This window comes from Falco punctatus (assembly GCF_963210335.1).
Source record: "Falco punctatus genome assembly, chromosome: 10".
Lineage (NCBI taxonomy): Eukaryota > Metazoa > Chordata > Aves > Falconiformes > Falconidae > Falco > Falco punctatus.
The window spans coordinates 17,584,820-17,601,031 of NC_137590.1; the positions used below are offsets into that span (position 1 = coordinate 17,584,820).

General features: G+C 60.4%; 1 protein-coding gene across 2 annotated transcripts in view; it reads left to right on the forward strand.

Annotated features, from left to right (window-relative positions):
* The first annotated feature begins 730 nt into the window (after positions 1-730).
* The window catches only part of B4GALNT4 (beta-1,4-N-acetyl-galactosaminyltransferase 4), a 30,958-nt gene continuing 15,476 nt past the window's right edge, over positions 731-16,212 (forward strand). The window contains exons 1-2 of one of the 2 annotated variants that reach the window (XM_080405013.1): positions 731-1,323; positions 15,697-15,812. In XM_080405013.1, coding sequence (XP_080261139.1) covers positions 1,173-1,323; positions 15,697-15,812 — 267 coding nt within the window. In that variant the 5' untranslated portion in view covers positions 731-1,172. Of the gene's footprint in view, positions 1,324-10,199; positions 15,813-16,212 lie in introns of those variants that run through there. The other variant, XM_080405012.1, reaches the window with a different exon arrangement.

Below are 16,212 nucleotides of genomic sequence, written 5' to 3' on the forward strand. Positions count from 1 at the left end.
CCGAGTGCTGGTGCCCTCTAGTCTTCCCAGCCGTGAACGTTACTTTTTTGTCTCTCATAACCGATTTCTGCCGTGTGTTTGCCCCAGCCCCGGGCCGCAGCGAGGAGGAGCTGCAGCCTCAGCTTGCGGAGCGGGAAAGGAGGCTGGAACGTGGAACGCTCCGCTATCCCGCCCGCTCTGCAGAGGGAGCAGCCGCCTGCGCATCGGTGCCGTGAGTTGTGGCCGGTCTCAGCCTGGCCCCGAGCCTCTCACCATCAGCGTAATTAAGCCTTTATTGTTAATTACTGGTAGGCTTTGCACTGGGTGAGACCTCGCGCTTGCAGACAGCCCCCAGGGTCCCAGCCCCGGCGGGGGGTCCCGCAGCCCCGGGGGGTGTCTCTGCCTCGGCGGGTCCCGCAGCCCCGAGTGGGGGATCCGTACCCCGGCGGGGGACCGGGGAGTCCCGCAGCCCCGGGGGGGGTCCCTGCCCCGGCGGGGTGAGACCGGGGGGTACCACCCCGGCCCCGCGGACCGGCCCCGGCCCCGCAGACCCCGCCGCAGCCGCGCTGGAACGTACCATCCCCGCCGCGGGGGAGAGGGGTCGGGGGGCGGCCCTGCCGCGGCCCGCGTCACCCGCCCCGCCGGCCCCAGCGGCACGGAGAGACCTTACTCTCCCGTCTCCGCCACCGTGCCGCCCTCCCGCCGTGTAGGGACCGGGACCGGGGCCGGGGCCGGGGCCGGGGCCGGGGCCGGGGCCGGGGCCGGGGCCACGATTCCCCCCCACCCCAGCATGGCCTGGCCCGCGGAACCTCGCGGGGCTGCCGGCCCGTTGGCTTGGAGACGCGCGGCGCCTCCGCAGGCTCCACCCCCGCGGGGCCCCCATTGGCGCCGGTCCCAGGCTTGGCGCCCCGCGATTGGCCGGTGGTGCCGCCGCTCTGGATGAGGGGGCGTGGCCCCAGCGCCGCCGGGGCGGGTCCGTCCCGCAGCGCCCCCCCCGTCCCGCCGCGGCTCCGCTCATTCATTCCCCCACCCGCGGGTGCCGGGGCGGCGGCGATGCACCGGGCAGACGGGGGGCACGGCGCCGAGCCGCCCCGCTGCCCTCGCAGCCGGCCCGTAGCGAGCGGGCTGGGCGGGCGGGGGGCCCGATGGGCCGGGGCTAGGCCGGCGGCGGGGGGGGCGATGCGGGCGGCAGTATGCCGCGGCTCCCGGTGAAGAAGCTCCGGAAGCAGCTGAAGCTGCTGCTGCTGCTAGTGCTGCTCACCTTCGCCGTCTGGTTCACCTACCTCCACATCAGCCTGGTGCGCCAGGGCCGCGCCCTGCGCCTCCCCTTCGCCTACGGTAGAGGTAACGGGGGGGGGGGGGGGGGTGTCGGGTAGGGGCACCCCCCCTTCAGCCGGGGGCAGCACCCGGGGGACCCCCTCGGCTGCCATCACCGCGCCATGCGAGGCTTCGCTGGGGTTTGGGGGTCCGGTCCCACCCAAAAGGGCGGTGGGTGCCACCCACTGTGCTGGGCTCCCAGGGCATCCCCTTTCCACGGGGGGGACCCCCACGGGGGGGACCTGCATCGCCCGGGCGGGTTTGGGGGGAGTGGGACCCCACCGCGGGCACTGCGCCCTGGTGCTGCACCTGCAGGGACTGGGGGAGACCCAGAAGGGACCCCAAACCCAGCCGGGGGGCTTCGTTCCCCCGGCTCTGTCCTCATTTTTCCACCGGCGCTTTGGCTGCGATGACAAAGAAGGCCATTTATAGCTGCCTGTCGCTGCCTGGAAGGGGCGAACCCAGCCCTCCCATCCTTGCCCGACACTTTCTCAGCCTGTGCTTCTCTGGGAAAAAAAAAAAATAATCCATCCTCCTCCGAGCCTGGATGACGCCCTAGGATGCCATTGGGATGCTGTCGGGATGCCGTCAGGATGCTCTGGCGGGTCTAATCTGGAGGGGCAGGTGCCAGCGCTCACTCTGTGGTTTGGCTTCGTGCTGAATTCCTCCTGGCTTTACCCTGCAGATCCTGGGGGCTTCTCGGGGGGGCATAGAACCGCAGGGAATATTTGCTGGGTGCAACTTGAGGTGTAACGTTCCTGGTTGGACTGAACTCACCTAGCGGTTTTTGTCCTAAAAAAAAATCAGAAAGAAATGAGAGTTAGTGCTTATTTAGGCAAGACGTGGCTTTCCCAAGCGTCTCAGAGCAGTTCTGGGGCCGCGGGAGGCTCTCGGCTGGCAAACCCAAAGTTTCCAACTGTAGCAGCAGCATGATCCTGCAAATTTTGGGGCCTTATGGTAAAATCGGGATAATGCTAATAAGAGAAGCAGGAAATGAGGCTGCTTGTGCATTGCCTCAAAGGAGGGGCTGTGGGGAGGCTGCACCGCTTGTTTTCTTCTCTCGGCTGCAGGGTCGTGCTTAATGGCAAAGCCACAAGTTAGAGGAGCCTGAGCTGCCCTGCACCGCCGCTTGCCCTGGTGTCAGCGTGGGCCCAGCCTTCCTCTGCTGGGCTGGCAGCCTGGGCGGGGGGAGATGGTGCAGGGTCGCCGGCCCTGCGGCTGGCTGGCTGTGCTGCGCGGCTCCGCGTCCCTCCGGCCGTCAGGGTGCGAGGGCGAGGGTGAGGTTTTCCGGGCTTCAGCTGGGGAGGATGCATAGAGTGATGTCTGTGTGCCGGTGCCTTCCCTGGGTGTGTTTAGAGGAGGTGAAGCCAGTGGGTGCCTGTTCCTGCTCTCCCCCACCTCCTCCCTGCATGCCCTGTATCCCAGCCGGCCCCTCGGGATGCTCTGCACGGGCCGGGGTCTGCGGCGGCAGCCGGAGGTGCGAAGCCCTGCAGCTGCAGCTGAATGGCTGTGGGCCCGTGGGGTTGGTGTGAGGCTCAGGGGGAGAAGAGGGTCCGCAGGAGGGGGGGACGGCACTGTGGGATCATGGCTTGGGAGGTGCTGGGCAAGGACTGCGCGCTGGTGGTGTTTTCTGCTGGTCCGGCGGCGCGGTGTGGATTTGTCCCTTGCCGTGTGCTGCACGGGCATCTTCTCTGGCTGGGGTGTGGGGAGGTGGGTCTTCCCCAGGGGAAGCTGGACCTCACCTAGGCTGGATCATGCCTTTCGCTGTTCAGGACCGCACTCTGGGGAGATGCTGCTCCTTGCACTGGTATTTTCCAGTCGGTGCCTAGAGCCTGGGCAAGCGTGTGGCAAAGCCAGAGTTTAGGTCCTGCTGAGCCTTTTTGGAAGCAAGATGATGGGGAGGGGTTGGGTGGAGGCTGGGGAAGGGATTCGGTCACTCGTAGATGGACCCTAGTCCTGCTGCTGCAACCTGGTGGGGAACTGGAGTAGGAGAGCCACGGAGCATTTTAGTTGGGAAAATATTGAATGAATTAAAAAAAAAGCGTGTGTGTGTGGTGGGATAAAAAAATATATCTGAGAAAAAAAATATTCAAGAAGCAGCTTGGTGTGAGAGTTTGGGGGGAGAGGGAAGGGTTTGGGGCTGAGCTGGGGGGGAGCTGACAGGCAGAGCTGTGCTGGAGGAGGGTGCTGGGGCAGCCCCCCTCTACCGGGAGATGCTTTTCCCCTTTGCCTCACTCGTGTTGAAGCTGCCTTTGTGCCATGCTGGGGGGGTGAAAAGCTTGCTTCCCTTGGCCAGGTTTCCCACTGTGGTGGGGATGGGCTTTGCTTTTCTCCATCTCTCAACTTTTGTAGGAGACGTCTCCCAAGCTGGTGATGGAGCACAGCTGTTGGCATGCATTGCCTTCCCGATGGAAAGCAGCCAGTTCCTGATATTCCCCTGGGCTTAATGGGTGTCCCTGGGCTGGGGCGAGCAAGTTGGGGGGAGTTGGGGGTCACTGTGCCCTCCGGGCTCCTGTGTCTCTTTCCTCCTCCCTGATCCCTGGGGCTGTGGGATCTCTCTTGTCTGGGTCCCTGCTGCAGGGAGCTCTGGTGTGTCCTGGTCCCAGATTCTGTAGGGATTGGGGGGACACTTGTCCCTAGAGGGGCAGAGGTGGCTGGGGAGGATGCACAGCTCTTCAGCATCACTTTGAGGGCCTGTGCACCAAAAGGTGTCTGAGGTTTGGAGATAACTTATCTTTTTTGGGCACTGTGAGCCAGAACCTGTCTGCCAGCTGCTGAGGATGCTGCCCGGCTTGCGGCAGCTGGCAGAGGATGTATGAAAAAAAGGTTAATTACTCATTAAATGAAGTGTCACCCAGCAGGTATACTTCCTGGAGGCTGAAGGTGCAGGGCGTGAGGCTTTTTGGCAGATTGGGGGGGCTGTAAGGTGGGGAGGAGCAGGCAAAGTGGTGGCAGTGGGGTCTGTGCGTATTGGGGAGCATGACGAAGGCATGGGGGGACTGTTTGGGGGTACCTGTGTCCCCTGGGCCCAGCCAGCGGTCGCACATGGAGCTGGAGCATCTGGGGACTCAGCCAGGAGCCGTGCTGGTACTATGTCCCTGATAAAATACCCCCCCTTTTCTTATCTTCTACAAGTAGATAATTACCCTTCTCTGCCTAATTGAACACACAGATTCCTCATCTGAAATAATGAGGCCATTACGGTGTTCTCCCGGCTGGAAACCGCTCTGAGTCAATGGGGTGGAAATACTGGCATGCCAGGTGGAAAGGGGAAAAAATAGAAAGGAAGAAAGGGGAAAAAATTACAGTAAAAATCAAAAATGGCTCTTAGCAGGGGTGTGGGGGGGCTGGTCCTGCACCCCCAGCAGCCATCTCACCAGGGCAGTGATTTGGCGCAGGGGGGATGGGGGGGTGTGGTATTGCCCGTGCTGAATGAGTGCTGGTGCTGGGAGCTGGGTGCTGGGAGGGTTTTGCAACTCGGGGAGTGCAGGATGCGTGCTGAGGGTGCTAAAGGCAATTTGTGGCTAAAGTGGGGCCATCTGGGAGGAAAACCCAGCCGGGCTTCGATACCCACCGGGCACGGTGCTGCCGGCCCGTGTGCCCTCGTGAACTCTAAGAAGAGCTGCTGGCGTGCGGAGCCGGGGACGCTGCTCTGCCGTGGCCCGGAGGGTCTCCAAACCACCCCGAGCCGGGGACAGTGACCGGTTGGAGGGTCTTTGTTCCACTCAGCCCAGCGCTGCCCACAGAGCCTAGTGCCCTTGCCTGTCCCTCCCTGGGGACCTGTCCTCCGGGATGGGGTGTGCAGGGAGAGCAGGAGCGAGGTCTGGGATGGCGTGCAGCAGCCTTTCCCTGAGCTGCGGGGGATAACGTGTGGCGATGTATCCGTTGATTTTAATTGAGAGGCTGAAACGCTGCAAACCACGGTGGGTTTCATCCCTTTTGTCAGGAATGCTGGGAGCAGGTAGGGAAGAGGATGAGAAAGAGCCCTTTGAAGAGGAAGGGCAGCGGGCTTTGAGAGCAGGCTGGGTGCTGCTTTAATGTCTTTTGGCATTGCTCCCCCTCTCCCGCCCCTGCTAGGAATGGTTGCCTTCTGTGCACGGACCCCCGCTCAGCATGGGGTCCTGCTGCCGGGGCAGGCTGGTCTGAAAAGGGAGCTTTGGAGCCAGGGGAACGGGCTGCTGTCGGTGCCATTGGGACAGTTTTCTCCAGCTGGGAAGCCCTCCAGCCCTCATCTCCCTTGCTGGGCTGTGGCCCGCTTGCCCTGGGCTCCTTGCCCTGCTCCGCTCAGGTGCCCCTCTGCCCTCAATCGGCCCTTTGTCACCGCACCGGACCTGCCAAGGGGGAGCCGGATGGAAAAGGAGGCGGGTGGATGGACAAGCAAGCCCTGTCCTTTATGGGGAGGGGCTGCGGGCATCCCGGGGCTTTTTGGCAGGTGATGGGGGAGAAGTATGGAAAAAAACTTGGCACGTGCCTATTTTGGGTTATTCAAAGGCAAAAATGCAGCTCTTCAGAGGCATGGCTGGCTTTGAGCCGCCCCGCAGCATCGCCTCCCCAGCTAGGCTGTGATCTAGCTCCCTTGGCATCCATGGGGCTTCCAGAAGAGCCCCTTGGGCTGGGGAGGTGGGGAGCTGCGGGGCTTGGTAGCCAAGCAAAAACAAACGGGTTGTGCCGGGGTGATTTACCCTGAGCTCAGCCTTCCCGCTGGCCTTGGGGGCCTGAGGGCTTGCTCTGATGCACCCAGCAGTGGGGGGCACCAGGGGCCTGGGCCTGATCCTGTCCCTGCTCCAGCCATGTGTCCTCGGGGTCATGGCAAACTGGAGTGACAGCGCGGGCGTCCCGAGCTGTGTGGGAGCCGGTTCCCTTGCCCACAGCCATGACCAGTAAAGCGGGACGTGGGGGGAGCTCCGATCTGATCCTGTATGCAGGGAAAAGGGTTTTATAACCCTGGGTCCGGCTCCCTCTGCCCGGAATATTCATGTGGGGTGGGTGAGGGTGGGATCAGATCCCTGGGGATTCACCCTGTGTGCCCCAGGATTTCCGGCACTGAGCGTGCAGCAGCAGGAGCAGGGATGCAACTTTATTTCTAGGGATGCTTCGCTCTTTGCTTTGCCCTCCTGGAAATTGCAAGGTCCCTCGCCAAGGAGAGGATGTTGTGGGCTTGTTTGTGGCTGGGGTCCCTGCAGAACGGCAGAGGAGAGCAAAGCACTGTATCCCTTCATCACTCTTCAGCCTCTTCCAAGTCCTTTCAAAAACATAAAAAAAGACATAAAACAACCCCATGAAAAAATATTCTCCATCTCTTTTAATGTAGGCATTTGCTGTCAATTAATTTTGTATGCCGTTTCCTCCTCTGGGGGCTTCTTTTGAAGTCTCCTTTAAGTGCGGAGCTGTTGCACTCTGCAGCGAGCTGGGGTCACCGGTCACCACCTCGGTGGCTGGGAGAAGGGCAGATCCCTGTGGAAGGGGCCTCTGGAAAGCCCGGCGGTCCAGGTGCAGGGGCAGCCGGTCCCTCGGCTGCATGGCATTTCTCCTTCGGCCTTGCCCTGCAATTCAGGGCATCCTAGAGAGGATGCGGAAGGACCTGTAGCTCTGCTCATCCAGCACGGCATCGGTATCCTGAGGGATTTGGCGTGGCAGTGCCCTTTGCTCATGCCGGTGTCCGCTGGGCTGGGAGGGATGCAGGAGGCGAGCGCAGCCGCAGCCGGGTGCCAGCTGCATGGCCGCGGTCACAGCCCTCTCTGTGCTGCCGGCTTCGGCATCAAAGGGGCGATTGAGGGAGCGCGGTGGCGGAGGGGGGCGAGGAGCAGGTGGGTCCTGGCATGCCGGCACCGGCTGTGGCAGTGCCACACAGCCCTGTCCCGCAGCCGGCTGGCTCGGTGCCCTCCGAGCCCGTGACAGCACCGGGATGGTGCTGCTCTGGCAGCAGGCGTTGAGGTGGACATGGCTGCACTGGGAGGTGCCACGGGGGTCACCCAGAAGGGTGTCTAGGGGGGTGACATGTGTGTCAGCCATCCCGGGCCTGGAGGTGGGAGCTGCAAGGGCTGGGGCAGGGGTATCGCCTTTTTATTAGGCAAACGCTCCGCTCCAGAGGTGTAGCCGCTGCGCATCTGGAGATGCTCGGGGAGGGTGAAGCACTTCCCGCGCCCCGTGGTACAGGCTGTTCCCAAGCACCAGGAGCTCTTTGCATTGGTGTTTGGGAGCTTTATCCTTCCCAGCACCGCCATGCATCTCCCCCCGCCCCATCCCTTCCCTGTGCTGTGCCCTGGCCGGGCCTCTCTGGAGCTGCTCTTTGGGGAGGGGGCAAGCAGCTATCCCAAGGTATTGGCAGCCGAGGAAGGATTTTGGCTGAGCAAGGAGCCGGGTGGGAGCCGGCTGCTGATCAGTGGGGACCGCACGAGTGTGAGTGCAGGAGGATTTTAGGGGGAGCCTAAACGGGAGCGGATGGTCTCTGCAAACGGTTAGAGTTCAGCCGAATTCACGGCCAAATTAAAGATAAAGGGAAGGTTCAAAGCACTTGGGGCTGGTGGTGATCAGCCAGATGCTGGCTGAGACGGGTTGGAAAGCTGGCAGGTGAAACGGTGAACCCCGCGGGCTGTCTGCAGGGCAGCGTGGAGGCTGAAATATTTTTAGTGTGAAATGAATCCTGCCTGATTCTCAGCACATCGCAGGCTACGAGCAACCTTTTCCAGAGGCTACGTCCCAGGAATCGAAATCTTTGTGCCAACGGCTGTGAGTGAGCATCATCCCTGTTCGTATGGGCAGGGCGGAGGGATGGGAGCGTGGTCTGGCCAGAGCTGCTCTGGTTCACTTTGGAGCTGGTGCAGAATGAAAAGATGCTGGAGCCGATGGGGAGATGCGTGGTGAGGTGTGAGCTGGGGGAAGATGGGGGAGATCTGGGTGCTGTCACTACACAGGAGGGATTTGGGACCCTGAGCTGAGCGTGGAAGTGTTGGGGCTGCCTCTGTCAGTGGGTGTTTGTCAGTTCGAGTGGTCTCATGGCAGCTCCATCGCCAGCCCTGAGCAATTCCGCATCGATTTCCATTGCTCCAGCCGAGAGGGTTGTCACAGAGTGGGTAAACAGCATGAAACGGATTGGTTTGAGGGAGGATGGAAAAAAATCCCCTCGCTCCTCTGGCTTCCTTGGTGAGGCATCTGTTCCTTGAGGTGGTGACCCAGGACTGAAACAAAACCTTTTTCTCGGCCAGTGGTGGGTAAAATCTGCACCTAAGCAGGCAAGAGTGACCGAAGGAGGCAGGGAAGTGTTGGCCAGTGGTCTGATCCTGCACCCCCATACTGGTCACAAGCCCCATTCACCTTGGTGCCATCAACATCGTCTGCTGTCACCCAGCTGTCACCCGGCCCCTGTGAGCACCCGCTGCCTGGGTTCCCCTGGTGCCCTGGAGCAGGCAGCACGGTGGGGTTTTCCCCGGGGGCAGCGCTGTGTTTTTGCAGTCGTGGAAGGAGGTTTGCAATATTGACTCCTTGCTGGCTAATTATAATTGCTTAAGAGCTTGTTAGGAGGCTTGGTGGAGGGATGCTTATGCATCTCTTCTCCAGCGGCTGACTTGGAGGCTGTGTCTGTGCTGGAGAGCACGGGGCTGTCGGTAATTAAACCAGTGGGTTTAATAAAAACATCGACATCGCCGCCTTTGCTGCAGTTGTATCTGAGTTTAAATGTCACCTCGCTTCATGTTGCTGCTCCTTCTGCTCCCACCGAGCCCTGTCACGGCAGGGTGCCCCCATTCAGCCCTCAGGGGTTGAGCACCAGGGGATGGGCTCGGTTTTCTGCCCGGTGGCAGCATCCTGGGAGCATCCTGCATGGCCAGAGGGATGCCACCATTTACGTTGCAGGGGCAAACAGCAGTGTTAGCAGCTCCCTGGGATCTGAGGATGGGCACCAGAGCCCTGGGGAGGGCACTTCTCCTTTCTGCTAGCTCCTGCAGAGGTGGGCACCTCCCAGCCATCACTCTGCCCTGCGTCCTGATGTGGTTTGGGATTAATTTGTTACTGGCGACCAAGCTCTGAAGGCAGGGAGAGATCACCTTGAATTTGCTGGGGGTGTAAACCCAGTTTAACCCTGTCGCTTTTGCAGCTGCGGATCTGGTGTCTGTTCTTGCTGCCCTTCTTTTCTATCCCCTGAACCCCTGGCAGGTCCTCGGGATGGTCCTCCCTGAGCTGCTCGCCTGCTCGCTGCATCTCTGGCCTGTCTTCTGGTTCGGGTTGCTGCCTTCATCCCTCTTTTGCTGCATCCTCCCAACAAGGGTACTAAATCTCGCTGGGAACTTGGCGTTCCCCTTTGGCATGGTTGTAGCTTCACATGCTACCACGAGTGAGGCTCTGTCCCCTCTCTTTCCACCACCAGGCTTTTCCCAAGAGCAGGGCTGGTGTATTCCCCCACTTTCTTTGTGAGGTCATTGGTTTGGTAGGGTTTGAGTTCTCTTTGCTTCATGGGGAGAGATGGGATGGGTGGGCTGGGCTTTCTTTACAGAAGCTTTGTGATGTTTCCCAGCTGTGAGGATGGACTCGGAGTGGCTGGACTGGATGCTGGAGAAGCTTTGTCCTCCTCCTCTCCCTCTGGATTCAGAGAGCTCAAAAACATCCTGCAGAAGTTCAGAGATCAGGAGCAGCCAGGACATGCACAGACCTTGCTTGAGTGGTGGATTTCAAAAGATGTCAGCTTAGACTTGGGGTGCTCGGCATGCCTGAAACCTGGTCCTCAGCATCCTGACTTTCACAGTGTTGTCACGGTGTTGCCAGCACATTCCTGAGCAGTGCTTCCTCACGGCACAGAGATGCAGGGCATCCATCCCTCCCAGCTCCTCCCTGGCCTTTCCTCTTGTATCTGTATTTGCCCAGGAAGGCGAGGAAGTGGCACGTGCCCGTGAAGGTCCCTCAGCGGTCTCCTGCAGCAGCTGGCAGCGGGAATAAAGGGAATTAACCCAGGCCCTTGTGTTTTCCAGCCTCCAAAGGCTTTGCCTGATTTTTGAGCATTGGAGCTGGCTACTCTGGTAGGCTCCTTCCCCAGGCCAAAAAGGGGGAGCAGCCCTGCGTTGCTGGGAAGTGCAGCGTGGGATGAAGTTATCCCTCAGGGGAGGCAGCCCAGGGCCAGTGCTCTTCCCACATCTTACCCTCATTGCCCGTCCCTCGGCTTCGGGATGTGCTGGGGAGCAGCTTTGGGATGCTGAGGAGAGCAGCAAAACCCAGGCTTGTGTGAGCAGTGAAACCCACCTCCAGCTCGGGTTTTGACCACAGAGCCTGGCATGGTTGGGGATGCTTGAGCTCTGGCTCTGGTTGTGTTTCTCCTTCCCTTTCCTCATCTTCTATGCATGGATGGTGGTGCTGCTTCTCAGCTCATCTTTGGGCCAGGAGGTGGGGATCCAGGTGAAGATGCAGCTCTGAACACACCTGGATGGTTTTGGAAACCCCTTGCAGCCCAGTCCACTGGTGTTTCAGGGATGAATGATGGTGAGGCTGCTCGAGCTGGACTGGAGGCAGCTCTGCCCACCCAGCTCCCATCCAGCGTGGATTTTGCTGCAGGAATGGGATAACAGGAGAGCAGATGGTCACACCAGAGGGGATTTCTTGAAGGACTGAGCTAAATCCATCCATCTCCTATTCCATTGCTCTAGTCATGGCTTGCTCATTGGGATGGCTGGTGGGGAACTGTGGGCTCCTGTGTGCAGCAACGCTGGGGCTCCCTCGCATTTATGGGCATCTCCTCCCGCCGCCAGGCTGTCCTCATCAGCTGTGTCCCCTGGGGCACGATGCTGTGCTCCTCCAAGGGGGAGGCTGGCCAAGGTGTCAGACCTTCACGGGTGACACAGGGCCTGGGAAACCAAACCACAGCTCCTGGGTGGCCCTGTGGGGCATTTCCAAATTGCAGCTTAAATGCTTTGCCCTTTTTTTTTTTTTTTTTTTTTTTTTCTCCCAGCACAAGATCTGGGGGGTTTGAGCTTAGACATGATTTTCTGCTTGAACGTTATCATTTTTCCAGCCCTATCTGGTCCCAGCCGTCTCCCCTGATCTTTATCGGGGCTTTGCAGGCAGCTGGGCTTGGGCAGGGATGTGTGGGGCAGGCAGGGGGTGGGCAGCCCTGCTGAGGGCTGTGTTTCAGCAGGATGTGGCTCCTGGCGAGGGATGAATCACTCCACACGTCCACTCTGTAGGGTCAGCTTGCTGGGAAAGGGCTAGGAGATTGCACGGGAACTGTTCCCCTAATCCTACCCAACCAGTGTGCTTGGGCATGCGGGGCTGGGGTGCATAGTTTCCTCTCTCGCTGGCTGATCCCAGGTGCCCTTTGGGGTCAGAAAAATACCTGAGGATCTGCAGCTGCTGCTGCTGGAGGCTTCTCCCGAAGGAAGCGGTCTCACCCCTGAGGCCCCAAGGGCTCAGTATTGCTCACCAGCCTGGAGTGAAGCAGGTTTGGACCCTGACTGAGGAGCTGTGTGGGATGGGAGGATGTTGTGAAGTCCTGGGCAGTGCTGCCGCCTCCTCCAGTGCCGTGCCCACCACTTAGCTGATGCTCTTCGTCCCCAAAGAGTTCTCACCTGCTGCTCGGGGAGTTTCATCCTCAGGTGAGCACCTCTGGGGCAGGCAGCAGAGCCATGGCTGTAGCTGGAGCTGGGCAGAGCATGCCAAGGCGCTGCCCAACCACTATCCCATCCCTGTGGTTTCTCTCCAGTGGCTCCATCCGTTCCACCCTGATGGCCAGGACCAGCCTGTCCCACCTGATGTCTGCCTGTGGGATCCTTCCTGTTGAGCAGTCGGAGCTTATCGGGGCTGAGCATCCAGCTGGAGGGCCAGAACTGGGGGTTTTAGGAATCCCAGCCCTGCTCCTTTTGTAGGCGCCCTCCCATCCGTGCTGCCGGGCTGTCAGGGTTTGTCCTGTGACTGGCCTGGGCGCACGGTGTGAGAGCGGAGTCAGCTTGCAGCAAGTGACTGTAGAGGGGAGACTCATTAGCAGCAATTAGGAGATACGGGAGGAAGCGTAAGTGAGGGGCATCTCTAACCACGTTGGAGGGTTTGGAAAGGGTCCAGAAAGCTACAGGAGAAATCCCGGCTCCGAACCCTAACCGAAGAAAGGGGCTGTGTTTGGGGTGAGCGAGCTGCGTGTCGTCAGCGGAGAAGGGAGGTGTGGAGGCAGGGAGGCAGGGTTGTGCTGCTGAAAGGCCCTCTGTGCTCCCCAGCCGAGGGGGAGGCGGCACGGGGGTCTGTGTGGCTGTGATAACGGGGAAGCTCCTCTCTGCTGGGGAGGCGTCACTCTGGTCGGTGCTGTGCGATGGGGTCGGTCCCTTGCACCCGTGGCCTCATCGTGAGGAGCGCTGCTGGCCCTGGCTCTGTGTCTGGAGGCTGCTGTGATTCAGAGGTGGCTCTGAAAGCGTTAGCATGGCTCCTGCGCTCTCTGGGGGAGAGCTTTTAATGCATCCCTGCCGAGCATCCCCCCGGGTAACACAGTCCTCTAAGCAAGTGGGTCCCTTGCTCTCCTCCTGGCCTTCCCCCAGCCTCAGCCCCTGCTACCCACCCGTACATGGCTCTTCTGGCCCTGGGCGAGGGGAGGAGGCAGGCCAGCAGAATCAGCGCCACAGCAGTGCTGGCTGCACGTCCCGGAGGGGATGCGGGGGGAGCAGCTGGGCTGGGCATGGCTCACGGGTCTTGCTGGGCTGGGAGGATGCATAGGAGGAAACCAAGCAGGGGCAAACTGCACCCTTCCTTCCTCCCAGCGCTGCTTTCTCCCTCCTCATCCTCCTGTGCCCCCCGACCTGCTCCTCTCTTGTGGGGATGAGGTCCAGACCAAAGGGGCTCCGTTCTTCTGGGGGAGCAAAGTGATGCTCGCTGGTACAAGGTGATGGCTTTTCCTTCCCCTTATCAAGGCAGGCATTTATTTGCAGTTCCCACACAGGCTGATTAGCATTTGGATGTTTGGCTAAGGCTGCCCTTGACTGTCCTATCCAATATTTAAATTGCAGGGGAATAAACATTGGCACGGAAGCCTCTTACTGGGGCTTTGCTGGCGCTTTCACTTCTCCTGGGATGCGGGTGCCTCTCGGAGTGAGCGCTTGCCTCCCACCAGGAAGAGAGAGGGGTTTGCTGAAGGCACACAGGTTTTGAGCCTCGGTGTTACTCAAACCCTGTCAGAGCAGCGGTGGCGTTTGATTTCGATGCAAACCAGAGCAGGGACCACAAGCCCTGTCCTGCTCCTTGAGAGGAGTTGCTTGAGCTCGAGAGGATCCCTGATGAGGGTGGAGCTGGGTGATGGGGATGAAGAGAGAGCAGGGGGCCCGTGGCTTTGTGTCTTGAGAGGCTCCAAGGATAGAGCTTCCACAGCCTTGCTGGGCGCAGCATGTGTTTTTTTCCCCACTTTGCTCCAATTTGTATCAATCTCTCGCCGGTTTACCCAGTGCCTTGCAGCAGGGGCCCAAACCTGGGTGCGGTACCCAGATGTGAGCAAAAAGGGCTGAACGAAGCGGGGTGACGACGTCCAACCATCCCCCATCCCTGTGGGTGCAGCTGGGACGCTGCTGGCTCAGGTTTGCTCGCCAGCACCCAGGGCTGGGCAGCAGAGACCCAGAGAGGGGGTTAGTCCATCCTGGGGCAGGACATGCAGCACGGCACCCCCAGCCTGCACTGCAAACGGGTGCTGAGCCAGCAAATCCCTTGGGAGATGGATCTGTCTCCTCCAAGGCTAGGAGAGACGCCCTGAGTGGGTACCGTGGGGCTGGCTGCTGCATCCCATCCTTTGGCAGGTCCCTTGGGAGCATTGAATTCCTCCTTGTGGCTGTGGTTAATCCACAGATCAGTGTGTGGGGGAATAATGCTGTCCCCAGCGCTCCATACCAGAGCCTCGGCACAGCAAGGATCAGCTTTATTTCCACTGCCTGTGCTTGCAGGAGCATCTCTGGGAGTGATGGGGGGGGGGGGGGGGGGGGGGCGGGTGTCTTGAGAGCGGAGAAGATGAGAGCTGGATGCAGTCCCACTGCTCCCTGCGATGCAGCCCATCACCCTCCTGAGGGATGCGGGGATGGAGGAGGGTGGCTGGAGGGAGGCAGGGAGCTGCCAGGAGAGAGTCGGAGCTGCCAGGGGCTGAAGAATGGCTGAGAGCTGAAGAAGGGGCTTTAGAGCTTAATTTCCTGTCCTCGCGGTGGGGATGGGATTTGTGCTGCCATCTCCAAGGCGACGCCGGCTGTGCGGTGGCTGGAATACTAATGGCATGGGAGGCGGGGGGCTCTGGGGGCACCCCAGGCCTCTCCTCACCGCCCTGGCAGCTCCCACCGCAGCAGCCACTGAGGCTGTTCCACTTTGTGGGGGTGGGAGCCCCCCAGGACTTGCTGGTAGGGGGAGGGAGGGTGTGGAGGGGCGGGGGGGGCATCTTGCTGTACCCTTGGGAGGGTGTCAGCAACCCCCTTGCCGCGATGTCAGTGGCTGGGGGACGGGGCTGTGCCACTGCTGATGATGTCTGGGGCTCCCCTTTATTGCGATATGGGGGCAGCTGGTTTTTGGGGGGGACCCAGGGTTGTTCACCACGGTGGCTCTTGGACACCCACCTCTCTGAGCGTCGTGTGGAGCTTCCCTTGGCAGTGGTTTGAAAGGCAGAGCCGAGCCGTGTGCTGGCGTCGGGGGTGACGGCTGAGCTGCAAACTCCCTCCATCCCACCAGGTTTTGGGACGCTGTCTAAAAAGTTTAGAGGCACCCATCTGCTCTGGCAGAGAAAGGGGATGTGCCCCCCCTGCCCCAAATAACTAATACATTTTCCAAATCCGCACCATTATTTTGAGGGGAGTCGGTTATTGTAATGCAAGGGTGGCTTAAAATAAAGCCTCCCTCCGCAGCTGGGGAAGATGGGTGGGAGCTGCAGAGGGGAGCCCGTAGGTTGGGAATAATTAACGCAGCACACGGTAATGAAGGCATCTGTGATGAGCCCATTAGCGAGGTCTTTGCAGTGGTGCCTTTACTGTGGTGCGGTGGGAAGGTGGGTTTGGGGAGAATATGTCTGGGGGGGGCTCAGAGCTGGTGTGCTCTGGGCAGTGCCATGGGATGCTCTGGGAGAGCCAGAGCCCAGAGTGGGAGGGGAGCAAGGACACTTCCCTGAGGATGGATGGGAATGAGATCCCACAGGAGCTTATCCCGTCTGTCTCTTACGTAAAGGGCCGTGAGCTGGGCTGCGGGGGGTGTAATTAAACCTGATGGTGATAAGCTGCTGCAAGCTGCTTAGTACAAATGTAATGAGGGGAATCGCAGCCAGAGCCCCCCGCTGTCATCCCTGCATGTGCCCCTCCTCGCTGGGAGCAGCGGCGGTGGCAGCGCCTGCCTGTGCCAGGGCGAGAGGTGTCCCCAGAAGAGGAGTAGTGTTGGGATGGGGAGGGGGTGGCTGTGGTCTCACCCCTTCCTCTGCTCCCCTCGCAGATGGCGAGAGGCTGGGGGAGGTGACCGATCCCGGCCGGCGGCCGGCGGCAGCCCAGGCATCGGCACGGCGGGGAAAAGCCGAGGACTCCAGCGAGAGCCGTGAGGAGGAGCCGATGGTAATGGGGGAGCCGGAGCAGGGTCGGTGGGAAGGGACCTGAGGGTCGCTGGTCCATGTCCCCTGCCCAACACACGGCCAGCTGGAGCAGGGTGCTCCGAGCCTTGTCCAGCTGAGCAGATCCAAGGGTGGAGAGGGCACAACCTCTCTAGTTCTGCTCAGCAGCCCTCATGGTGGATTAAAACCAAATCCCCAATATCACATTGAAAGTTTTAGTGTTGCACCTTGTACCTCTCACCCTGTCACTCCTTTGGGAAGAGCTTGGCATCATCTCTGCACCTCACTCTTGCGTAGCTGCCAGTGACAGTAAGGTCCTGCTTTGCTGGGCAAAGCCACCTTCTCCTGTGTCCTCTGCTCCATCTTGCTAACCTCTGCTTGCCTGCCCTGGACTGGAGAGCCCC